General features: G+C 38.3%; 1 protein-coding gene across 1 annotated transcript in view; it reads right to left on the bottom strand.

The window, feature by feature from the left end:
- The window catches only part of LOC140237734 (endoplasmic reticulum aminopeptidase 1-like), an 81,761-nt gene that overhangs the window by 40,795 nt on the left and 14,099 nt on the right, over window positions 1–26,867 (bottom strand). Inside the window, exons 2-3 of the mRNA XM_072317660.1 lie at window positions 25,920–26,717; window positions 3,584–3,872 (exon numbers count right to left, since the gene is read on the bottom strand). Of these exons, the coding sequence (XP_072173761.1) occupies window positions 3,584–3,872; window positions 25,920–26,692 (1,062 nt within the window). The 5' untranslated portion in view covers window positions 26,693–26,717. The remainder of the gene's footprint in view (window positions 1–3,583; window positions 3,873–25,919; window positions 26,718–26,867) is intronic.

Here is a 26,867-nt window from a genome sequence, read left to right as displayed (position 1 = left end):
GAATTGAATGTATGGTATACTGTATGTACTGTCACTACTGTGTGATGCAATGTTCGCATGAGCTAAAGTAGCTAGCTGCCTATACTTCGTACGACTACAGTGTACGCCTTCTCTTCATCGCACCGTCGATCGTCGTCACTCGTACACTGTAATCGTCGGATCAGATTATATATAGGTAGGGTGGCCATCATGGACGATGACACATCGTCATGGGTAGCGGATATTACCGCCGAGTTGTCCATTCTGAACGCGGACAATTGGGTCGGGGACCCTGTGTCTTGTATGTTGCCCTGGCGTGTGTAAATTCAGGACGGGGAAGCGCCTGTGCCCGTGCAGGGCCAACGGCCACAGTTGCACTGCACAGTGTACCTGTGGCCGTGGTAGAAGGGGGCCGTGCACCAACCGACATACCTTCAAGTCGAAATAGGGCCTAAACTAGAATCTATTATTGTTAGATCTATCATCTTTGAACCTATAGTTCCCCTGTTTAAACGTTAGAGTTCTACCAGATCTATTGGGTTAGACTACATGTATGATGGAGCTTGTGATAGATCTATTCATTTTTTTAAAATTTATTTGCAAATCCTAAATCATATTCTTGGGGAATTTGCATAACATGATTGATATGAAAAACTTCTCATTTAATGGGACTAATGACATTAAACTGACCCAGCAAATGTCATTTCAATTACGGCATTATCATAATTTGACATAAATGAGAACTTAGAGAAGTTTTTCGCGGAATTATACATAGAAAAATAGGCCTACTTGTCGATCAAACGCAAATGCCCTAAAGTTACTGATACTAGATTAGAAAAAGTCATTCCACTTCAATCATTGATTCATGTGTAGACTTCTACTTACACATCATCTGGATCTGGATTCCTTGAAGTTGTTGACTTGGCCAGCTGGGGTTGCTTGATTGGCGTAAGCCGTGGCAACACAATTCCACCGTGCATGTCGTAACACGAATTTGCACATTCTAAATAAAAATTCCTGCAAAACTGTTCATGCAACTCCAGCAAGTGGAAAGCAAATTTTTCATCGACACGCTGACGCTGAAGCCTCCCCCTCTGGTCTCTTACTTGTCCTCCAGCTAAGAACAATTCTCTCTGCGTTCTCCACTCGTCGATAGCGTCAAACAAGTAGATACGTTGCCTCGAGTTGGACGGCTGTTTGATCTCCATTGTGAGGTTTCATTACTAAACCAAAGCCAAGGCTAAGCCGAAACAGTACAGCACTTTTTATTGCAAACAGTTCACGCATACCACACACAATATTGATATTGACATACCGGTACCGACGACTTTCTATCAACTTTGTTATGTTACGATCCGGCCCAACGTACTGTAAGCTGTACGTATAACACATGCAGCTGACGCAGCAGACAACATTGCACGATGAGATCATAACAACCTGCCATATGGCCATATGCATTGCAACTTGCTATACATGAAGCTTAGAGTTTTAATATTTCTTCATCAAAGCATATTTATAAATACCAAATATTAAACAACGTAATATATAAATAATTTATGATATTGTTATATAATATTTTCAGACATTTTGAAATATTATTGCTTAGATTGCTGAAGTTGGCACCATAGTGCATATAAACAGAGACTGGAGCCAGATACGTACGTACGTACACCCGATCGACAGCTCTCACTACTTGTTGTGTCGCGGACCGGGAGAGATTTTCATGCGCATGGCTGTTGTGCGGTTTTGTGCATGCACCCATTCGGCCCCATTCGGTAGGTATTCGGGCGTCCATGTTGAAATTACAGTGGACAGCTCGCACGGCGCTCGTGCCCCATCTGGTTTTCGCTGGTGCGCTGCGTAGCGTCGTGTTCGGCATTCGGTACGTACAGGGGTACAATAACGGGAGGAGCAGCTTCTCGTGCTTTTCTACTGAGCTGCGAATCGCCTGCGACGACCGGCTGCCTTTAAATGTGGTACATTGCAGCCCTCAATTCTGAACACTAAGTGTATTCATGTTTTGAGAAAATTTAAAGCGTGATGCCATTTGCATCAGTATCAGACTGCTGGACAAGACAGTGATGAGATATAAAATGTTTTTTTCAAACTACTTCCCTTACTACATGTATGACTTTTGTTAAATTTTACATGGGCCATCTCCCATGAATTATCAGTTTTCTATATTTCTAGGAACTAAAGCAAATTTTACATACATGACAAAAGCTTGCATGTAAAGTCTTGTCTTAAAATGAGTTTGTAATCTAAATTAAAATGAGCCAATATCTGTTCCAGCCACAATTTTTTTCCCTACAACTTCCTCCTCCACACCCATATTATGAATAGCAGCAACTGCAACTAATACACCAGTCATGCCCCATAGAGTATAATATGTAAATAATATATTCCTTTGGTCAGCTCATTGGTCAGTTTTTGTGATTTTCAATAAAATTTGAAAAATTTTTAATACCAAGGCTCCAAAATGAGCTTTGTACAATGAATGTACATGTATATTTCAGGTATGTTTCACTTCAGACTGACATACCTTTGTCTGTTCTGAGGGAAAAAAAAAATGGCATCACATCCTTAATGCGTTGCACATTTTTCTGATGTGTGGTGCCGTAGAGGAGAAATCAATCTACGGTCTCCAGAGTGAATCTCGGATTTCACAGAGTATCTACATGCAACCGTTATCAATATTTGTGGAGATAATGCATGTCTGTGTGGAGAGGTCCTCTCCTGGGGATCACGCTTTATATACTGCATACATTTCTTTGTCTTCTCCTGCTGGCTACGTATCACTGGAGAGCCATGGATGGTGAGAAAAAAGTGCTACAGTCTTTCATTTTTTTTCTGAAATCAATGAAATTAATCTAACCAATGGGAGATGAATCAGAAACTCGCTAAATCATTGCAGTGTACAATGTTGATAATGTACCAAATGTCTCGTAACTGTCCGTCTGTGATAAGTCTGGATAAGACAATCTTTTAAGCCTGTGTTCACTGCAACACACACTGTATGCAACACTCATAAATATTACTATCTAGATATTACAAGTAATAAATTAGTTTGATATTCTACACCTATGACCATTCATAAGTTTAATTTCTTTTTTGTTGAATTTTCCTGATACCAAGAGTAAAACAGGAGACCACACCCCAAACTTGTCTTAGAACCTTTTATGTGCTCAGACACTGATATAATTTCCCAAACATTTTCATCAGCATTTAGTATTAATACATCCAAACTTGACCTAGTTGTAAAGTTAGCAAGCCCACTCAGGTATAGCAATATGCCTCTATCCAACAAGAAGGTAATGGTTACACACTACGGATAAGGGGACTAGGTAATCTGTACTCATTTGATAGCAAAAAGTTTCCAGACATATAATTATTATGCCATTCAGCAAGGGAAAGCACTCCAGTACGTACATTGTATGCCAATTAGTAAACAAAGCATTTAACTAGTTCAAAAAACACACAAACAAACAAACAAACAAACGAACAGAGCAAAAATTAAATATCAACCATGATAATGAACTGTAAACAAACCACAGGCACTGATGTTATCATCTAAGCATGTCTCTTTGGTCCCAAGTATTCCTACCTGTGTACCACTGCTGGTGACATCACTGATGTTTTGAAAGTCACAAACGACAAATGCCACAAGATAGGTGCTCATCGGAACCGTGGGCTGGTAGATGTCGTGGACCAAGTTTTGATCTCCTCCTTCGTGATGGGGGACTCCCCTTTCTGAAGCTGGTGTGTTGAATAGTGTCAAGTGCTCTGGGTTCCGTATCATCGTCATCGAGAAATTGGCCTTCAGGGCCGGTTCGTCGAAACATGGGAACGCTTTGCGGGCTGCCGTGGCCTCAAACTGGGTGGTTGCGATGTTTCTGTGTAAAAACAATGCACACAAGGAAAAGATTACTTCACAACCAAACTGAAAACTGAATTTAAGTTCAACAGGACACTTGCAATAAGTGATAGATTTGATTACAATAACACAATACACAGTGTTTATGATTTGTGAATGGCATATTTAGGAATACAGATGCAATGTAATACCCTAGAAATTGTTTTAATCTTACTGATGTCTAATAAATCTTTACAGTAAAAAACAAACAAACAAACAAAATGTTTATCAACCTCTTAGCAATGTTCAATTGAAGTAGATTATAACAGCTTTAAGTAAACAGATGTAAACATCCCATTCCAAATTTCATCATTCACTTCCATTTTCATCCTTTTAATGAACAATAAAAAGTTGGTTAAGTATATTTTTTTCACTTCTGCAAAACAGTTCTTGAACAGTTGCTATGAATATGTAAATGGTTAGCTGATGATATCATCACCTTACAATTTTCCATTGATCATAAAAAAAAAACTGCAAAAAAAAAATAAAGGAATAAATTTTCTGCTATAAAAGTGTAAGAAATAATGATATTCCTGGCTGAACAACTTCCAAATAATGATCAGTCAGATAAATATAAATCAAAATTTGAGACTGGGGCATAATTGTATTTGAAAAGAGAGGAAAAAAAGTAATTTCTATATTTTGTGTATAAACTATGTGGCAAGTTGTGAGTTATGACATCATCAACTAACTCATTTACATATTCAAAATGACTGTTCAAGAAGTGGTTTTGAAAATGGTAATTGGTAAAACTTCAGTTTCAATACTTCCTTTATTCCTAATCCAATTTTGATCAAATTATCACTGTTGTGCTTATAAAGTTTCACCTTTTTTCCTGACTAACTTTGAACTGGTCCAGAATTCCCCTTTAAATGACAGTGTGTATGTACATACTGTATTTCCATAGCAGTCAGAGAGTTGTACATGTTGAGCATACTGCACAAGAAAATTCACATGTACATGCCTTCCCAGCCACATTACTTTATGTAAGCATGCCCCAAAGCCTAACCCTTTTTGAATGCATGCACTGAATAACCATTTGGGTCATGAAATTGATTTGAGAACCAATTACGAGATACACATGACCCAGATGTGGACGCCTAATTGAGAATTAATCTGCAGGCCAATATCCTCATCAAATCACTCCAGTATCCATAAGGCATACCTTGCAAGTAAACACAAAATCTACTGTAGAATGTAAACTTTGCTATGCCATATCCTGCATACATGTTTATACTTACAAGCCAAGTCTATTCAGCATGCATGAATGTCATTATGGGATTGGCAATTACAGTCAAATAATTAAGTCGGAGATGCCAATCAGACCACAAATAAGGCAGAGTATCTGATGACTATTTTCCAATAATCTTCAGGCTAATGTTCACACCTCTTGATTTTCAGAGACAGACATTTGGAGAATGAGACGTAGACACAATTCAATCTGCACAAGTCCCATTATAGCTGTACATTATGGAATACAGTTTATACCGTGTGCAAAATGGCACAAGAAGCAGAATCATCAAATCCCATCACACACACACTCTCTCTTCTCTCAGCTCTCTTAATAAACAATCTATCTTGAATGATTAATGCCTGTTGGGAGATCGTCTGAAAATCATCTGCTCTGGTTTGTAATTCAAGCAGGCACAAAAAGAGGATCTTCTCAACATAAAAGATGTTGTTTGTTTGATTTGCATGAGAAGCTGTCTAGTCGTTCTTATCTCTTTCAATCCCTTGCTTCAAATCCACTGCAAAATTAAATAAGTAAAGGAAGAGAAAAAAAATAACACTTAACAAGTTATGGGTGTATTGTATGTGAGTAACGCAGGACTGCATGCATTCATTATCACAATCAGGAGGTTCTGAAAGCTACGAGAGAGATACTTTTGTTAAATGCACATTGCAATAGGTCGTATTAGCCCGTTTCATACTGAGTTCTGAAATGACATAGACTATAATACCCAGGCCACCAGGTTCCCGTACAGAATGGGTTAATCTAGGAAATGAGAGAGGCAGTGACATTATTTGCCAGGACGTAAAAAGATGATTAACTTTTGTGGAAGCTTCTTGCAGTATCAAGGGAGACTTGGCAAGACTTTGCAACCCTGGTTATATCACAGCAGAAGGTAGGTGGGTCATAGCTAGCTCTTCACACCCTAGTAATCTGAGCTTTCACACCCTATTTGCAAGGTGCAGAGGGAACGGAGAGAATTTATTTCTTGCAATTGAATTTTTAGTTACCACCCAATGAACCATCCCTAGATTCTAATGGTCATGCCTATACTTTTCAATACTTTAATCAGCACTTGTAAGTACATTTTTTTTCTTCTAGTGATTATGTAATTTCAAGTACTGTATATGCTGAATATTTCATAAGGTTTTGATTTTCGTGAAAGAAAATTTTACTCAACTTGTGAGACACTAATGATGAGAGTGAAAAGTCATAAAAAAGATACAGCACCCAAACCATGGAAATATGATTTCTGGGACTGAACGGTTTGATAAAATACTAATATGCCATATATTTTGCTACGGCTTCTATTTTCACGAATTTAGCATGTCGGGTGTATTTGCAATGTTAGTAACACGCAAAAATATTAATTCTGATGCCAACACGAATGCAATGAGTACATACACATTTGCAATTGCTTTGTTCATTACAGTACTCAATGATCACAAATTTAACCACTCGCAAAATTGTCAGGCGGTTCTGATTTGTGAAAAAAATAGGCTCGCTAAGTATATGGCATATACATACGGTACAAGAAATCTAGGGAACAAGATCACGTTGCACTACACCAAGATGCAAACATGTCATATCCTTTATAAGTGACTGGTGTATTTCAAAGAAATAAACAAAAATATACATTATATACATGTGCAAATGTGTGTCTGTTGAAAGTATTCACAATTCCATAGCGAACAATATGAAGACAGAATCCAGACACAGTTCAAATTAGCATGAAGTCGGTATGCACCTGAGGTGTTTTGCTGGAGCAAGATATCTTCATGAGCACAAAAACATTTCATGGAAAATGTCAGGGTTTGTAAAAATTAGGGAAAGTACCTCGGCAGCAAATTATAGCGGTGGCATCTCATCAAAATTCACTCATATTCCATCACCCATGTCTCCTCTTACCCTGTGGAATAATATCTCTTACACAACCATGGTACAGTCCGCCCACAAAGAACTAGCTACCTGAAGTCCTGGCTAGACATGGGAAACAAATCCTGTTTCTTCACGCCGTCATTCTTCAAAAATTATTATATTTCTCTATTTATAGCCCGGTCGGATGAAATGATGACTCAGCGACATACCTGTTCAAAATTTACCCCTACAATAACATTTTTGAATTCAACATCATAAAATTCATAGTATCTTTACTCATGCCCAGTGACAAGGGTACAGAACAGAGATGCACCTGCTTGTAATTTTCACCATCTTTGTCTTCCTTCATTACTAAAAAAAAAAAGCTGAAAACTGCCTACTACATCAATTTATTTTGAGTAACGGGAGTAACTTTGTAAACATACTGTACACTTGAATATAAATGTATGGTCTGCATTTTCAATGTATACATTAAGGGCATTATTATTAACCATAAAATTGCAGGTGAAACAAAAAAAAACCAGCTCAGTGCTTCAAAATAGTTTAAGTTTTTCTGAGTTTAGGATAGAAACAACCAATGTAAACATTTGAATCACTATAATCAATGTTGAGTATTGTTAATGTGAACAATAGCTATAATAAAAATGCTTCTAGACTAAACCGTCTACAGTTATGTTTTATTGAGAAAAACGGTAATATCTCTCTATATTTCAGGTTCCATTGCAAATTGTTTATATAGCAGGATGTTTTGTGATACAACTGACCTACACATATGCATCAAATGTGATAACTCAAACATTTTTGAAATCACTGCTCCCAATGGTAAACTATACCTTAAACATGATTTACACTACTGATTGTGAGAGTTTCCACGATGCTTGTTGATGAAATCATTGTCACATACTCCTCAAGCATTACTATACATACCGAGAGCCAAATCTCCTATAACAAGGGAGAATGAATTAATGTAATTAACTCAAATACACTACAACCTCATCATCTAGTACCATAAGATTATAAACCATGATAATGGACTGTGATGACTATAAAGGGTCTGATCATTTTCTTGAGACAGGCTGTACTACCCATGTGTGAGCGTCTATGATGCCTAATGAGGTAGCCTATTGGAATTGCTCTGACTGTGGATGCATTAAAATTCAATTTTAAAGAGGTTGGCAATGGTGGCCCCCTTCTGGCCCCCCTAGGTCATCCTATAGGAACAGCTCATGACTCTGCCACAGTGACCCCGCTGCCCATCACAAGAGCATTGGAATACGCAATTTGAGAAAAACAAGGCAGGGATGTTGATGTTGTTGTTATGGCAGGCAAGAGGCGGCTGATAAACTCACAAAACCTTTTAAGTGCTTTGCGACACTCCTCTATTCCGTGGAATACTCCTCCTGAATTTTAAAAGCATGATCAACTCTGATAGAAAGAAATGGAAAGTTTCATGAACAAATATCATGTCAAAATGCGGCCAATACAACTTTTGTTTCTACATGCACATACAATGAAAGAAATGATTTCCAGCTTTAAAAATCGGAGCAGTATGGTCCTACGTCTGGTATTGTGTGAAAATGAAGCTACACGAAATACCTACCTACTGAAAATCATGAAGAATTGGTTTGCTGGTTTGTTTGTTTTTTCCTGGAGAAGTAATCTGACAACAACAAGAGAATTTTGTTTATAAGGACCAACCTCCAGTACATATTGGCATAAAATGAGGCATATCAATTCAGGCTGCATAGTATCACAGTTACAGGCACATAGACCTGGTGGGTTAGGCGAATGTGTGCGCGGAAGGAAGGAGCAAGTTTCCTACAGACACCTACGCAAGGACTCCTCTTTTATCCTTTAGCGCTTACGCTTAGACCCATTTCCACGAGTCTGCTGAACCGGGTCTATACGCATCATTAAATCATCACACGGTGGTACTGAATGTTCATGAAATCCTTGAGTGATTATTGGGTCATTCCTAGGATATTGCTGTAATTATGTAACATCACTCCACCACAGAACAGTGGAGATTACAATATCAGTGCAATCAAAACATTTATTGTTCAAATATATATTACATCCATTTCTTCTGTGGTCAAACAAACACATTTGGGGAGGGGGTAATGAAACAGTAGCTAATGTCAAGGTAATTTACTCTCCTTATCACCACACTTGATATTAAATGTAAAAAGCAGAGAATCATGAAACAAGAATCTTAATAATCTCACATTTTACTCTGTTCAATTCACTGTCCACTAAAACCTTTTCAGGAACGAGCCCTTCCACAGCAGCTATGAACACTTTATTTTCCAAATTTGTATGATTTAATTTCTATTGTGCCATTGCTAAGTATACTTCTTTCTACCCTGATCAACGATAACAACATAACAGAAAGATTCCATATTCCCCGGAAGCTGCTCTGTACTGTTCTTTTTGGCTTCAGTACAATCTCAGCTGGTTTTTGCTAAAAATAGTGGACAATCAATCTTTTGCAAAGTGGCACGGGAATAGAATTAAACAACGGACAATAGAGCAATATCATTAACAGTCTACAGAGGACAAAGACTGGCAAGGCAAGTAATGCCATCATGAAGCACATGCTTCAGATCATCTTTGTATTTTCTCCAGCCCCATATTGAAAGGCTTCACTCATTTATCTCAGCAATTAAACTGATATTCATTCGCAGGTTTTGCATTACTCTGTGGCTTTAGTGCATGCCAAGCGACGAATTTGACATCCAAATACAGAACTCGGGATGCTGTCTGTTTATTTCTTTCATTTTATTCACTTTTTTTTTTTTTGAGGGGGGTGGGGTGGGGTAGAGGGTGAGGATGAGATGTGACATTTTAAAGCATCCTCAGTTATATGAATAGGAGGAAACAAGTTGAGTTGCCTCTCCTTGCAAAACTAAATTAGGAACAAAATCAATATGATGCCACATGTTTATGAAACACAGAAGTTCAACACAACTTTGGTAGATTTATAGATCAAGCAATAAATAACTCACACCAAAGCATAGAAATTCCTTAGTTTCCATTCAAGGAGTGACAAATGAAGAAAATGCATTATAAAGTGTCATACAATTTTCATGTTATCGTGATGGTAAAAAAAAAACCAAACAAACAAACAAAAAGAACTGACAATTTTCAAAAACGATCTCAAACTCGGAAGCAAGATCCAATCTGTTAGAGGGCAATGCACTGTCACCTAATGCTACAATGGCTGACGATACGGAATTCCACAAGATTGGGAACAGGGCACCAAAGGGGTGATCTGCCCTACAGCCAGCGGAGTGCCATATCCAAAAACACATTTCATGAATATTTAATTCCCTGGCAGGGTAGACTTGAATGATCCGACGATTCAGAGGATGATGAGTCACCCCAGTGGAAAGTGGATTGTGAAATCCAAGAAACATTATGGCTCAATCTTATGACACATCAAAAATGTGGACATCCTCGATGAAGTCTCTTAGTGCATTCCCTGTGGCTACATCAATACTTATAATATGCTAATGTGAAGAAGAGTGTGAAGAAGACCTAGGGACAGATATTGAGGGAGAACAATATTTGATGATAATGTTCACAGTATTCACAATATGAGAGTTAACTTTTCAGCAGCTGCTTTAAATTTAAGTTGTCTTACTTGAGACTTACATTACAAAGACTGTAATTAATCATGCTATAGTATCAATTCATTGTGATGAGTACTTAGTTATTGAACAAATATATCAGATGATTATGAAAAATAACATATTTTACATTTACGAAAGAATGGTTAAAATATTAAAAGTCCAAAATATGTAAAAGCAAAGAAAAGAAGTCAACTTTGAATTAAATGTACCACTGTTTCATCAAATAATCAAAGACCCCTTACTTTAGAAACAAACAGTAAATTGCCTTGAGTATTGTCACATTTTCTACTCCTATACTGATAAAGAGAGTATTTGAATTGCTATTTCTTTTTCATCTATTTCTCCAAAGCTGTCTACAGATTCCACTCTCAGCTCTAAAAGCAGTCACTTCTGATTCCACTTACATCAGCTTCAAGCGTATAACTTCTTGCACTTTTCCAGGGACACTGAAAATGCATCCATAAAATATGTAGTCATGATGATGGAAATGTAAAAGTATGATGGAGATTTGATAAACCTATGCTTCTGATTATTCTGCACATTATTTTTACATTTATCTCATCAGACCTGTCTAGTTTTGCCCTCCCTTACATTTCATAAAGCTCTCTGATGCAGTTCTGAAAAAAAAGATACCTTTGTTTCTCCTTTTCACAGTAAAACAAAAACAAGAAAACCCCGCAGCTACAACCTTTGAAAGTCAAATGCCCGAACTTATATTACCTCTGCCTTGTTTTACACAGCATGTAATCTCTCCACCCTAATGCCGTCTGGCACTGAGAGAGAAAGCAATATGGCTACAATAACTTTAGCTGCAATAGAACTTTGCCGAACACAGGGTGTGGATTGCCATCATCTTGACTAGAAATGTCATGTTTATTGCAAAGAAAAAAAAAATCACATAAAGATATTGCCATGAGCTTGCCTATAACTGACTGTTAACAAAGGAAAAGAGAGACCCAAAACCAAAATCAAATATTTTGTTCCGGTATGCCTGCAATCAAAGTCAACAAACTGAACACGAGACCTGGTGGATTAAAGGCTCACTCGAATATAACTAATATCCCCTGCAAAGCACTGGCATGGACAGTGAGTTTCACACGGCTACATCAGTCCTGAATTTAGGTGATATTTTTTGAAAACAGAATAAACCTTTTTCATTATTGCCCAACCCCATGGCACTCCTGAAGTCCACATCGGTTGACTTTAAAGAGGAGATATCTGAAGATCAAATTCTGACCAAGTTTGGTTGAAATCTACCATTCCATTTTCAAGACTGTGAAAACATGGAAAAGTCAGAGACTCATAACAGATAACATGCAATACTATCAAAATCAATTCTGCTCCGGTGAGCGAAAAAGACATACATCATTGTTTCTTTGGCAAACGTTTAAAAAAAATTTCATCCTGATATTGTGGCTTTGTATGAAAACAGAATAAAATCAGGGAAGTGGATCACTGGAAAGTTAGCGGAAAAAATAGACACAAAAACAAAGTTATGAATTGTTAATACTCAGAGAGCAAGACAAATGGGCAACTCTGTGTGATGTCTGTGTTAAGCAGCTCTCCATTTGCTTTAAACACACAATTTCACTTATTCTAGTTTTTTTCTCAAATATTTAGGCACAGACAGAAAGAAAAAATGGTTTAAATACTCTTATTTTGTACCAAGACAGGTCTGACAGAAAATTTCTCTTGGGAGAAAAATGAAACCTGCTGACTTTTTGTAAACAAACCGAATGGAGAGTTGCTCAACACCTATGTCACAGATGATTGCTAATTTATCTTACTAGAGATAAACTATATCAGTTAAAAAAAATTTTTGTGTGTGCATCTGATTTATTTCCCAAGTTTTCACTGATTTTCTTCTCTGATTTTCTCTTTTCATACAAAGCAGCATAAAGCATGTATGCAATTTACCTTTACAAGGTTAAAATTCTAATTTAATGAGAATTTAATGAGACAAAAGACAGTTCACATACCCACTGCCACAAACCTTCATGAAATTATCTCTGGAGTGGAACAATAGACCTTTGGCCATGGGAAAGCTGTTGGAAATCATTTGTTATCGTCCAGCCACAGTATATCAGCACAGTTCATATCTACTGTAGAAAAGACTGCATGTGCACTGTACTTGGCATGGAAGCAAAGATGCAATATTCCCTGCATGGACATGCATAAACCTCTCCTAAACCTTAGTGATCACTCGATGCTTGATGTAAGGTATCAATATATCAAGCAAGCACAGCATCATGCCATCTTGGAAATCCATCACCTACACACTTTCAAATCAGTCGATACAGGTAATTAACACTCTTGACTCGTATAGGGAGCACATACATGGCAGCATGTGAACATGAAATGGATAATACAGGCGCCACCACTTAGTCAGGACAACTCAGGAGCAAGATCATAATATAACCGTCCTGGTTACAACTGTAATGATTACAAGAGATCAGAAATTTAATGAGTTCAATACATGGGCTTTCACAGCACATAGTAATTTACACACACTTGAGTATGACTTAAAAGATAATACAGAAAAAAATTACTAGAACTTATGAAGTAAGAGCAGCATATAAATGGTTTAGGCTGGGCTCAGCATACCATGTGGACTCTGTGATGCATTGTCTAAAAAGAAATCTTACGTTACAGTTGAATATGCCTGAATTCCAGTAGATTCCACGACTTCAGAAAGGTTGTTCTAATACCCAGGGCTGCATTACATTTCTTGAACTTCCTCCTCCAGTAAGATAACCTTAATATTAAGTTTTTTATTTTGTCAAAAAATTCAAAGGAAAATGTATCCTGTTTAAATGTGTTGTCCTATTACTCAGTAAAACTTAATGTACCTTCGGCATGCTACTGTGTAAAGATAATCTATCTTAGTCCATTTTAACAATGTCGACTGTAACAGTAAATGCACTACACACGGCCATAAAAAAGTGTGTATAAGAACACATGGCCATAAAAAAGTGTGTATAAGAACATACTGCAATCTGCAGTCTATGTGTTTCTCCTATTTCTGCTGTCACAAACTGTTGCCTTATCAAGGGTCAGCGGAACAAAGTGTCATGATACAGAATCAATGAACAAATAAAATGTATGTCCATTATGTGGATGCTTTAGATTAAAATCAAAGGCATTAATAAGCTTGACAGATGCAGGTCTGTATACCTGATAATAACACTGTAGTGTTACCTACCCAGGGAAGATTCTTCAGCATTTTCACTGCTCTTCCAGAGGGTCCTGTCATATATCTCTCCTCCAACAAAGCCACATACCCATTTAAAAATGAAATAAAATAAGAATAGAAATGACTAACCCCATGTCCATCTTTTGAAGTTGAAGCAACCTCTGTATGCAATGCTCTCATTGTGGGTGTGTACCACACTAAAGTTCATCACATTTTGCCATTTTAAAATGTAATCTGTGCATGAAACCACCTTACAAATTTTTATCTATCTATCTATCTATCTGTCTGTCTGTCTGTCTGTCTATCTATCAGATATAGTTTTAGCATGTCCTGTCTGTCTATCTATCTATCTGTCTATCTATCTATCTATCTATCTATTTGTGTGTCTGTCTATCTATCAGATATAGTTTTAGCATGTCCTGTGAAATGGCTTAACTGACCTCAGCAATGCTTTTCATCGATGACAGGTGCAATGCCCCATTCTGATAGATTTTTCTACCAACTATGATGAACTTCTCAACTTTTTCTTGAATCTTTGCAACAAGAAACACCAAAAGACATACTTTTTGTTTTTTAATGAAACAGAATAAAGTTCAAGTTCAAATCTGGACATTTGGCCCAAGAATATCCTGTTTGATTTGGCAGGAAATCCAAAAAAGGGACAGATAACAGTCAAAGATGTTGAGCAATATAATGTTCGACGATCACTGCTCTCCTGTTATTTTAATCATAATTACATTTATCGACGTACAAGAGAAATATGCCAATTAACAATTTGACCTTTTCAAGTGCAGTAATCACCATCACACATGGAATACTCTGTTGTGAAAAGTTATGGTGAAATTTGTCTCCACAAGACATGGTGTTTACATGACACAGCCCCGAGTAGGGATCTTGATTGCACTAGGTGATCAAGAGGCGACTCTGCCGTCGCATTGAGTGGTGATGAATTGTAATCACGGCATGAAGACGCTCCGCCAAAACAGACAATGACAGTCAATTTGAGAAGCCAATTGAAGGCACATTTAAAGGTCAGTTCAGCTCTCAGTGCCTGTGACCATCTGCAGCACACAAACTGTGATATTGGCTCATGGCACATGAGTAAAGAGGCAATTTACCTCTTGCTCGGAGAATATTAATTACTTGTATAAGCACCAGTAATGAGAACTGAACTTGAATTAATTACCATTTGTATCTGTGCCTATTTGAGGAGCATTACGGTGATGACAGGACATGCTCATTATATCTATTAGTCATTAGCAATCCTTCTCTGAGTGACAATGAATTTCATTAATCGACTCTCCTTTTGACTGTTTCGTTATGATATTGATAATAATACATTCCACTCTAACCATGCTAACTGAGGTTAAATACTAGCCATGCTTATGTTTTACAATTGTCATCATAGAAGAATCATCAGGAATTATCTTGAGGTGTTTTATCTTTAAATGGAATACAGCAATTTTTCACAATAACCAAAATTCTATGCTAACTTCTAGGCTGGTTTACTAACACATTCAAATTCTACGCACGCCTTTCTAAGCTGGCCCGAGGTTTGTCTTTAACAAAGCAACAACAAATGTATGCAAACTGCATTCCAAGTATTGGAAAGTGTTTTTGAGGTACAGGCTAAGGTCACACTGTCCCGAAAATAACACCAGATGGCAATAGGAAGGTGCAACTTGGTCTTTGGACAATTTTGTTTTTGTTTTTGTTTTTTGGGCTTGCAAAAGATTTTGCCACCACTCACCAAGTTTCTGCTGGAGTCTAGCTCCATGACCATACAAATGGCTAAAGTGCCCTCACAAATGATCCATTGCTTAAATGATCAGAGCCAAATATGAACATTTCCTTTATCACTTGTCCATCTTTGCTATTAATTCTGGGGCAGTGTAATGCCTGAAATATAGAATGGCTCATTAAGTATGCATGTACCTCAAGAGAGAAGTAATGTCTGCAAGTTTGAATATATGTTTTTACTAGTAAGATGGCCTATTCCAAGGTCTGTGGCTTGGTTCTGTTTCAGAAACAAATCAGTTGATGAAGCTGCATGCAATCAAAGCTCAAAATTGTGGGTACATGTCCTTCCTCCTCCCTCTCTTCAATCAAAGCCACAGAAACCATGTTTGAAGTTTGGTATTCGATGTTATTCACGGTTACATGCACAGACATCTGGTTTATTCAAATCCACACAACTGAAGCAGAAAACAATTTCCACTTCTTGCAGGTGATGGCTGATAGTGGCAGGGGGCGCCGTTACTTTGCCGCAATATCTCGAAAACTAATCAATGCTGGATGTTCAGTGCCAGGAGGAAATGAGATATCCTAAAAAACAACTGCATGTATAAAGTTGTTGTTGCATTTTTTTTTTTACTTCGAAGAGGCAGCAAGGACAGTTGATAGTCAACAAAATTCAAGATTCTTTCTCATATTACGTTACTTGCTTACATGCAAACAACTTCCAAGGAAGATATACAAGTAATAAAAACTGGCATATATATATATATATGTCAAGGAAAAAATGCTGAAAGAAAAGGAAAGACATGCCTTGCATGTTGACAGGAAGCCACAGTGTGCACGGATTATACCAAATACATGCACAAGAGAGTGTCATCAGTAACACTTGGTAATTGTCATGCTTTCTGTGAAGTAAAATGTGTGTATGTGTGTATCATATAATTATATAATAATCATATATATGAATAAATGCCACACTTGTATTGTCAACACACAGTGGAAGTCACTGACAGTTTCTTCTTGTGACATCAGAAGGAGGTCTCCAGGTAAGAAATAGCACAGCGTACACTCACTCCAAGACAAAAACCAAGCAGAAAGCAAAACAGCTGCAGTAATCGCTCGACGATGCCTGTTGCAGGATATTGGGTGACATTTTCAAGTGACTGTCAGGGACATTGATGTTGCAATAATTTGCCAATGTTCTACATGACAAATATGTCTATGAACTTCAGTATGTGTTCATTAGATAGCAAAATATATCCAAATGAGATAGACCTTCAGTGTTACCTGATGCAAAAGGAACTGAATTCAAACATTAACATATGTCTTTGTTGCGATGAAAGTGTTAACAAGGCTGTCATGGCCGTCTCGGTCTTTGTTAGTGGCTATTTTATACACTTGTAACATTTACGCCTACATACTATTGTGTTTCATTAGCAGAGTAGCTTTATGCTCTCGAATGATTGACAGTTGAATATTTGTTTCCGTTATCATTCCATCAGACAGGAGAAGGGCATACAACAGGCATAAAATCCGGCTTTGTAACTGGATATGGCAGTCCTTTTCTAAACCTTGCTAGTTAACACTCACACAGAACTCTCCACTTCACAGAGAAGTCTACATGGCAAAAGGACCATTCACACCTATGGTGAAAAATCGCAACAGCATAAAAATGGTGACATTTTTTTTGAAAAGCAACCAGGTACCTGTACTAACAGCAATCAAAAACATTGCCACATTAAAAACAAGAATGTTTGTTTTTAAAGATCATGTTCCCTAGTAATAGCATTATTTGCTAACTTGTATTTCCATTAGGACAGGGAAAGACAAAGAGGGGTCTTAAAAATTGCAATTTCTATGGACAATGTCTGCAAGGATTCTTCATCTATAGGCCCATTCTCTACATGATACTGGGAAATATTACTGCATTAAAAATTGACAAATACTTGAGCTTTCCATTCACACTAAAACAAAATAAAGAAGAAGTAAAGTTAGACATTTTGTGAATTTTTGTCTGTGCAGTGCCCATGAGTGATCAACTTCGCAGTAAGCTGCACATCTACAGTAGTGTCAGGAATGCAAAATCAGAACAATGACAAATACATCAGTTAAAGTTTGTGCAAAATCATAAAATCCCATTCAAGAGATCAATGAATTCCACAAAACTTAAATTTGATTAATGAAAAGCAAATATTCCTTAAAGTTTCGGCTGGACTGTAAACTCAGATAGGTTAAAGGGATGGTATAGTATTGGTAGAGATGGGCGAGATATCAAGAAACCACTTGTAAAATAGAACAGGGCATACCATTCTAAGATGAATTCAAAGTTTATTTGATGAAAATCGGTTTTGGAATGGCTGAGACATCCAAAAACAAAGTAAAACACAGCAATCGTAATAAAAGGTGGGTCCCACCTTTTATTAGAATTGCTCTGTTTTGGATATCTTAGCCATTTCAAAACTAGTTTTCATCAAATAGACATTGAATTCCTCCTAGAATTACATGCTCTGTCATATTTCATAAGAGGTTTTTCATTATCTCACCCCTAAATGTTAGAAACCTGAGGTTAGTCTCAACCAAAACTATATGATCCCTTTAAGACATTGTATGGTATTGCTCATGTTTCCTGAATGAGTTATAATGCACTCTTTGGGTGTCTTTTAAATAGGAAAAGGAACTGGTCTTGAAATTTTAAATGGAATTTCCTCGTCTTTCCCACTGGTGTTCACTAAATTTGCTGCATTCCCTGAATCCACATCAATCTAAAATTGGTGTTTGCAGATGTTTGTCTTGTTTTGTTCCTGATAAAATCTCCTCCTTTCTCTTGGGATATATCAACTGAAAATACATTCGTCATGGGCGGGGGATTTCTTATATTGACATACATTTTGCAGTTGTCTTCACGCGGGCAATTGCAGTGATAATTTTTCATTTTAATTGTAGACTTATCAAATCACTGATTGATACATGAACATTTCTAATCTTGTTCAAAGTGTAACAAAAAAAAAGGCATTTACATTTTCTGTTAAACTGCAGACATGGTATTGAGCAAAAGGGGGAAAAAGAAATGTGAACAAAGGGGAAGTGATATTTAATACTCCTCTCAGGAGACAAGAGGCAATATTTGTAGAAATCTAGGTACTACATTATTAACATTAAAAAAACTAATATGTGCATTTCACTGTTCAAATTACTGGTAAACATTCAGACAGGAAATGACTCTAAAGTTTCTCTTTCTGTAAATGGACTCTACGTAGCACCAACTGCATTAAAACAAGTACATGATTCATTAATAAAACACTTTTGGTATCAGTTTAAGGAATGAGCATTTAAATTCATGAAAACAAACTGAAAAAGGCATACATTAAATGATGCACTTGACTTGTTACAGTATGTTCTATTTTTGTTTTGTTTTTGTGTTTCTAAAGTCTGTTATATCATCATTTCACAGTCTGTCTCCCTTTTTTCATCCAAACCTAACTCAGATAACAACAAAAAAAGAGAGAAGAAGAAAAAGATGGAGGGTTCTTTGTTTTGCCTTCAGGGCCCCAAATAAAGCACCCTAAAAACAGCACACTCTATGCATTATGTGCATCTTGTTTTTCACACTGCAAATAACAGCACAGTGCAGTGCACTATCAGCACTGACACGTTTGCAATTTAAAGTTATTGTATCTGAGAGAGCAAATGTTTACTTCCAGGCATCATACACTGCTACAATACAATTTTACAATGTTTGCTGTTTATCCATATAAAAACAGATATATCCAGAGAGCTTTCAACACTGTTACAAGAACACATAAAGATACTTCATGTGTGTGCGTGTGTATCATTACATTATTTGAAAAAAATACAAATCTCGCCTTTATTTGGAAGATAACAATCTCTATGGAAGTGATAACCAAATTGCATGTACATAAAGTATCAAAAACTTTAAGGCAGATGGTTTTTTAAATTTGATTCACATGCCAATGTAGTCATCTGATTTGCCAGATATCAAGGGACCTACAATGGAAATTCACTCAAATAAGCTTGCAATTACGACTCAAAAACAAGTCAAAATGATATTCTGAAAAACATATTCCCACACCTAGAAAAGAACTAGAAATGTCGCTATGGCGACTGGTATGCCTCCGCCATAATGCATGATTCTCCTAATAGGTCTAGATAGTACATGTGGACAATGTGTGATTACATTTTCACAAAATTGGCAAAATATTAAAATGACAAGTTTGTCACAAATGTGTTGAATGTTCACCTTCCTTGACCTAGGTTTAATTGGATGAATAGGAGAGCATGTATTTGGGATTTAAGGACTTCAACTTGACTTTGACCCATTCAAACATTTATAGATGCATTGAGTAATTTTAAAGGTATGGAGAAAAAGTGCAATTTCTGTATTGAATAGTAAATTGTTACCATTTTCATCAGGCCTTTGACCATAAAATTCATAAGATAATCACTGTCAGGCAGAACATGCATAATTATGTAGTACATTTCAAGATAACCTTAGCCACTTCCGAGATATGGAGGAAAACTTAGTTCAGCACTTTCCCTTGATCTTTGACCTTTTGACCCTTGAGGCAAAAACAAAAGAAAAAAAAAAACTTTCCAGAGAATCTCTATTAGGTTATACATGCATACACCAAGTGTAAAAAAAAAAAAAAAAAAAATCCTGCTGGCATTGCATAAACATGAGGGAAATAGTAAAATTTTGAAGTGTTGCCCTTGACCTTTGACCCCTGACCTTTGACCCCACGAACCCTAAATTTTCTAGATAATCACCGCCAGTCAGTACATGCATATATACAACGTACTATGTTCCATGAAGATACCTTGAACTATTTCCAAGATACGGAGAAAAAAGTTAAATTTCACATTTTCTACTTGACCTTTTGACCTTTGACCTTTGACTGCATGATCCCAAACTTTCACTAGAGAATGTTGATTGAGTAATACATGTATACACTAAGTTTCAAGAAAATATCTTCAGGCATGGCATAAATATGGGGGAAATAGTAAAATTTTAAGCATTTGACCTTGACCTTTTGACCTTTGACCTTGAGCATGTGCACCCAAAAGTTGATAGGCACAACTTCACCCCCTAATACACATACATGCCAAGTTTCATTAGGATACCTCAAAAGGTTTTGGTAGTTACCCTGTCCACAAAATTCATTACGGACGGACGGAAGGACGGACGGACGGACGGACGGAAGGACGGACGGACGGACGGACGGACGGACGGACAACCCGAAAACATAATGCCTCCGGCACCACTTCGTGGCGGAGGCATAAAAATCTTTTGTGGCCAAGCAAGATTTAATGGGGAAATACGAGGACTTAATTCAGCAGCAGCACAAACAAGAGATGACACAGCAATTCTGTTGCTGACTGCAATTTACACATAACTTTTGACAACCACAGATGCTTGGGACACATGGCTACTACTTCCTTTAAAGTTCAGCAGATGCTCAGAGCTGCTGTGAGGCTGCTCATGCATGCCCCAAGGCACACAACTGTGGCAACAAGTAACAGCACGTTTCCTTGAATTTCCTCCAGTTCTTCTCTTCTTCTTCATCTCCTTTCATTATGTAAGGAGTGATGTACAATGCCTCTGGCACCACTGAAGGCATTGATCAGGTATAAATAGCATCACCATATCTATCACACACAGACACACAGACACACATACATATGGACAGATGGACATACCAACAGACACAGAAAAAAAAGACACGAGGAAATACAAACATATGCAGACACAGAACATACAGACATAGCCACCAGACACACAGATACACAGACACATACACAGACACACAATACACACAAACACACACACAGACATACATACTGTATACGCCGTTATTTTCGCGAGGGTTTAATTTTCGCAAATTTCGCGAATTGCAGTTGGATCGCAAATTTAACAAGGAAAAGTAGAAATTACGCGGTGCGTAATATATGTCCCCGCCGGAAGTAGCATTTAGTAGCAAAATGTACAATATAGGTAAAAAGATGAAGGTCAAAGGTCAAAGAAGTCAAAGGTCAAAATTCTATGTAGAAGTTTTGAAGCCCTCACCTAGTGCCATCACATAAAGCAAACGGAATCGAAATCAGGTTAGAAATGGCGAAGGAGTAGCATTTTGTAGCCAATGTACAATATAGGTAAAAAAATCAAGGTCAAAGGTCAAAGAAGTCAAAGGTCAAAATTCTGTGTAGAAGTTTTGAAGCCCTCACCTAGTGCCATCACATAAAGCAAATGGAATCGAAATCGGGTTAGAAATGGCGAAGGAGTAGCATTTGGTAGGAAAATGTACAATACAGGTCAAAAATCAAGGTCAAAGGTCAAAGAAGTCAAAGGTCAAAATTCTGTGTAGAAGTTTTGAAGCCCTCACCTAGTGCCATCACTTAAAGCAAACGGAATTGTAATCGGGTTACAAATGGCGAAGGAGTAGCATTTTGTAGGCAATGTACAATATAGGTCAAAAATCAAGGTCAAAGGTCAAAGAAGTTAAAGGTCAAAATTCCGTGTAGAAGTTTTGAAGCCCTCACCTAGTGCCATCATATAAAGCAAACGGAATCAAAATCGGGTTAGAAATGGCGAAGGAGTAGCATTTTGAAGCAAAATGTACAATATAGGTCAAAGGTCAAGGTCAAAGGTCACAACTGAAATTCTGTATAGAAGTTTCAAAGCTCCCATATAGTGCTATCATATAAAGCAAACAGAATCAAAATCGGGTTAGAAATGGCGAAGGAGTAGCAATTTGAACATTTTGATCACACACGGACACACACACGGACACACGGACGGACGCACGGACGGACGCACGACCTCACGGTGATATGCTTGTGTGTCTACCACTTTGTTCTCCCTTTTGTTAAAATAGACACACAAGCAAAAATTTTAGCCACACAAGCCTGACGGAATAAAGGCCATCTATTGTGCACTATTGTTCTCCTAGCCACACAAGCATACTCTCGTTAGCACGGACGGACGGACGGACGGACGGACACACGGACACACACACGTACGGAGCCCATTTCATAGTCCCCTGCTCGAACTCGTTCGGCGGGGACAACAACACGCAAAATTGTCTCCATGCGCTTTGTTGATAGAGCATTAATGTAAGCGTCGGCATCAATTCGCGAAAACAACACCTCGCGAAAATGTCTATGACCTCGTCATTCGCGAAAATAACGGCGTATACAGTACCTATGCATTTTATGCATATTTCAGTACTCACCGCTTAATCGGAGAAACAAGTTTTTCTCCCGTTTATGCGGTGCTCCCGCTTAAAGCGGTGGCTGATATTGGCCTGTGCAAACAACACAACATAAAGTCCAGTATGTGGGCACTACAGTAAACCATGCACAGTTGTCAAACCCGCCGATAACCACAGCAAAAGAAAGTGCACACTATGATACGCAAACACAAAACAGCGATAAGAAAAGACACAGTGCTCAGTCTCATAATTTTGGCAAATGTTTCATTGGAACAAACCTTCATTCACTTGATCTTCAAAATAACCCTTTTTTAGGGTTCAAGGTACGTGAAAAGTCACGATACCTACCCTGTTAAGTCACGATACCTACCTATGTTAATGCATAGAATGGGGCAGCTACATGTATGCTAACTTTCACACGCTAACATGTTAACAACATGCACATTTAAAGACGACACGGATTGCAATGATTGTACGAACACATTTTCTCATATTCATGCTCCCTTGTCACACACAAGCACACACACTGCATGCATACTATGCATGAACAGGGAGAGAATGGGCCGCACACGGGGAAGGCAACTCTCTCTATCGCACTGAAGGGGTACAGTGTGCATTAATAGAAGCTAACGCGTGATGACGCTCGTTAAGACGACCGTGTCTGCCCTACATCTCACTGCCTAATGGCAAATGTTTAAATTACAGTAAGCAAAATCTATTGGGAACTGGTAAAAAAAACTCTTTCTGGTAAGGAAATGAAATCCCAGCAATTATTTCTAAGGATTTACCTATCATTTATCAGACATTAATGGTGAAAAAATGGGAGTATTTTAGCCAGATTTGTCCCAATAAAGTGGTGGCAATGACACATGAAAAATTTGTTACATTAAGTTTTGTTGCACTTAAGCGGGGTTCCCGCTAAAGTGGTTCCAGATTAACGGGTGAGCACTGTATCAAAACTTTGGCTCAGGGATAAAGTTGAATCTATGATTTACCAACACATCAGAGAATTAAACTGTGCAAAACGTAGTAGCATGAAGTGAATTTCATAGAAATGCACAAAGTTATGATTGTGGGTGATCATTTTATGACCTTAAATAAACATCCTGCAATGATCTCCCTGGATGCTTTGGTTTCAGTTCCATTTCTTGTGTTTACGTGCATATGAGCACTTCCCTGTCTGTCTTGCTATGATTGCTATACAAAACTTACAAGATATAAAGTGGGTTGAAAGTACTGTAAAGCAAGATATTTTCGCAACATGAAATTTCCGCAATTGGGGCCGACTGCCTTTTACGCGGCATGCAATTTGTGCAAATTGCCACTGGCATTCCATGCATATAGTGTAAAAAAGGAACTTTTGAGTGCATTTTAATTTCACAAATCAATACACAGTTCACTTAATTCCACATAACAAAGTTCAAATGAAAAAATTAGACATGCAAAAACACAAAGTAAGTTTTAATTTTTAAAGAATCCTTCCCATTTTTTATGTGCCTATCCTTCATGGAGTCTTTCACACGAAATGAACCAAGCATTGTCTGTGATTAGTTTAAATCTATGCTGTGATGAATCTGTCTCCACGGTGAGAAAAATGTAGGAGAAATACTATGCTTAAAGATAATATAAAGTTTTGGTACCGATACCTCAAAAGTTTCCCTGAATTTCCTTGTCTTAGTTTGTGTTTCAGGTTAAAGTACCTTTCATATAACTAACACTGTGAGACTTACTCGCCCCAAAGTGCTCTCATGTCTTAGTAATCATGCAATAATGGTTTCGTACCAGAGCCCCCGCCGTACGGCGGCGAGGTAGTACACGTATTGTACGAAACCATTAGGCTGCGTTCACATAGAAGTATTCGGTATTCGCTATTCGGTATTCGCTACTCGGGCCCCGAATACACCATCACCCGCACCGTCAACTCACCGTCCCATGCAGTGAGGATTTCTTCCTCCTACATCCTCGCAAATCTTATTAACAGTTTCTAAACTGCATCAGAATGTCAGTCTACATGCTTATTTTTGCTAAAGGGCAAATCCAGACCAAAATTGTCATTATTTCATAAACGAGAGACGGTATACGCTGCAAGAAAATCGAACAAGTTCGATTCCCACTTTGCTATACTTTTCGCAGCTATTCGGTACTTTCTAATAGTGCCCTCCTATGTGAACCGGTGTGAGGAAATCCTATCGTTCGATTCAAGCTATTCGCGTGCCCTCGAAAAACGAGCCCGAATACCCGAATAGTATACTTCTATGTGAACGCAGCCTTATTGCATGATAACTGTGACCAGCAGCGTGCAGCCCCATACGCATACTGAGTAGCTAACTGCGACCAGCAGCCCCATACGCATAGCTAAATGGGGCTTCGCATTGTAGCTTACAGGATCATGACAGATTTAGTATCGCGGGTAAATATCAACTTAAAATCCAAAAATTTCTTCAATTTGAAGACATACCAGTTAATTGAAGTATTGAAAACAGGCTTCGGGCAACGTTTGGTTTTGCCAATAGTCCCTTTCTGTTCGAATTGATGACTGAATGTGACTCGGTCGAGAGGATCTTGGGAGAGCTACACTGAATTGATGGCCAGCGCATGCGCACACAAACATCTTATCCGTTCATGGATTTGAAATTTGTTCGCATGTGATTGTGTGCGTATGCGCTGGCCGTAGTAGTCAGTGTATGTAGCTCTCCCAAGGTCCTCTCGACAGAGTCACATTCAGTCATCAATTAGAACAGAAAGGGACTATTGGCAGAACCAAACATTGCCCGAAGCCTGTTTTCAAGACTTCAACTTAATTGGTAAGTCTTCAAATTGAAGAATTTTTTTGCATTTTAAGTTGATGTTTACCCGCGATACTAAATCTGTCGTGATCCTGAATGCTACAATGCCAAGCCCCATTACGGTATGCGTATAGGGCTGCTGGTCGCAGTTAATTGCATGATTACTAAGAAATGAGAGCACTTTGGGGCGAGTAAGTCTCACAGTGTTAGTTATATGAAAGGTACTTTAACCTGAAACACGGAAATTCAGGGAAACTTTTGAGGTACCAAAACTTTTTATTATCTTTAACATGGTCAACAGCGAGGGTTGATTTAGGCTCTGTAAATGTGAAAAGTGTAATTACCGTGTAACCCCGTCCACCTTGTAGGAGCTGCGGTAAAAACCATCTAGGCCACTCTCAAGGCTGTAGGAGAACTTCAGCGTCAATTTGCAGGAAGTCTGGGCAGGCAGTGGACTGGCAAAGTGCACCGATATCTGGTCATTCTGGGTGTAAAACAACAGCTTGGTCACCTCAATGGTAGATGTCTCCTGGCCAGTAAGCTCGACCTCCTCTGGCTTTTGGACGATCATTCCTTTGGCATGGAGGACAATGAACTCCACTGCCTCCTCCGTCTTGAAATTGATCTCTACCCAACCAGAAACGTTAAAGGTTGTCAGGTTTGGATGCAGAAAGATGTTGTAGGAGCTGGGCGTGGCCGTCTCTGGGAGACGGATGTTGCTCCATGGAAACGGTTCTCCATTTGTGGCTGTCGCCTCTGTGGGGGTGACTGGAGCTGCTGTGGATGCCTTGGTCGTCGGTGTCTGTGTGGTGGTGATGACTGGAGTGGTTGCACTTGGAGTCTGTTTTGTCTCCTCACCTTCCCCTCCATGCTTCTCCAGTTCATAGATTGTCAACACCGAAATAAGCAGTAACACCAGCAGCATGACAACCAGAACTGCGATGACTTTGTTCTTTGTGCAATATGTGTTTGGGAGTCGCACCCGTGACTTAGTCCTCGCCCGCGAGGGTTCGATCTGAACCTCCACCTCCTCCCGTGGCTGGAAGCTGTCCGGCTGGGAGTCCAGGTCGAAGGTGTCGCTGGCATCATCACTCTGCAGCTGTCTGTATGATGTCATGGTGAAAGGCCACCCTGAGGGGAATCTACATAAACCATGAAGAAAAATATGCAGGAATCAAGCTGTGTATAAAAAGAAAGAGTCAAAGTCTATAAGACGATGCACTCTACCCTGTTTTTCCAGACAATGCATTCAACGCTGATATGCCCAGCTGTTCTGACATTATGAGTACTTT

The sequence above is a fragment of the Diadema setosum genome, chromosome 14, assembly GCF_964275005.1.
Source record: "Diadema setosum chromosome 14, eeDiaSeto1, whole genome shotgun sequence".
NCBI classification, from domain to species: domain Eukaryota; kingdom Metazoa; phylum Echinodermata; class Echinoidea; order Diadematoida; family Diadematidae; genus Diadema; species Diadema setosum.
The sequence above is the reverse complement of the archived record's forward strand: the minus strand, read 5'-3'. Positions and strand labels throughout refer to the sequence as shown.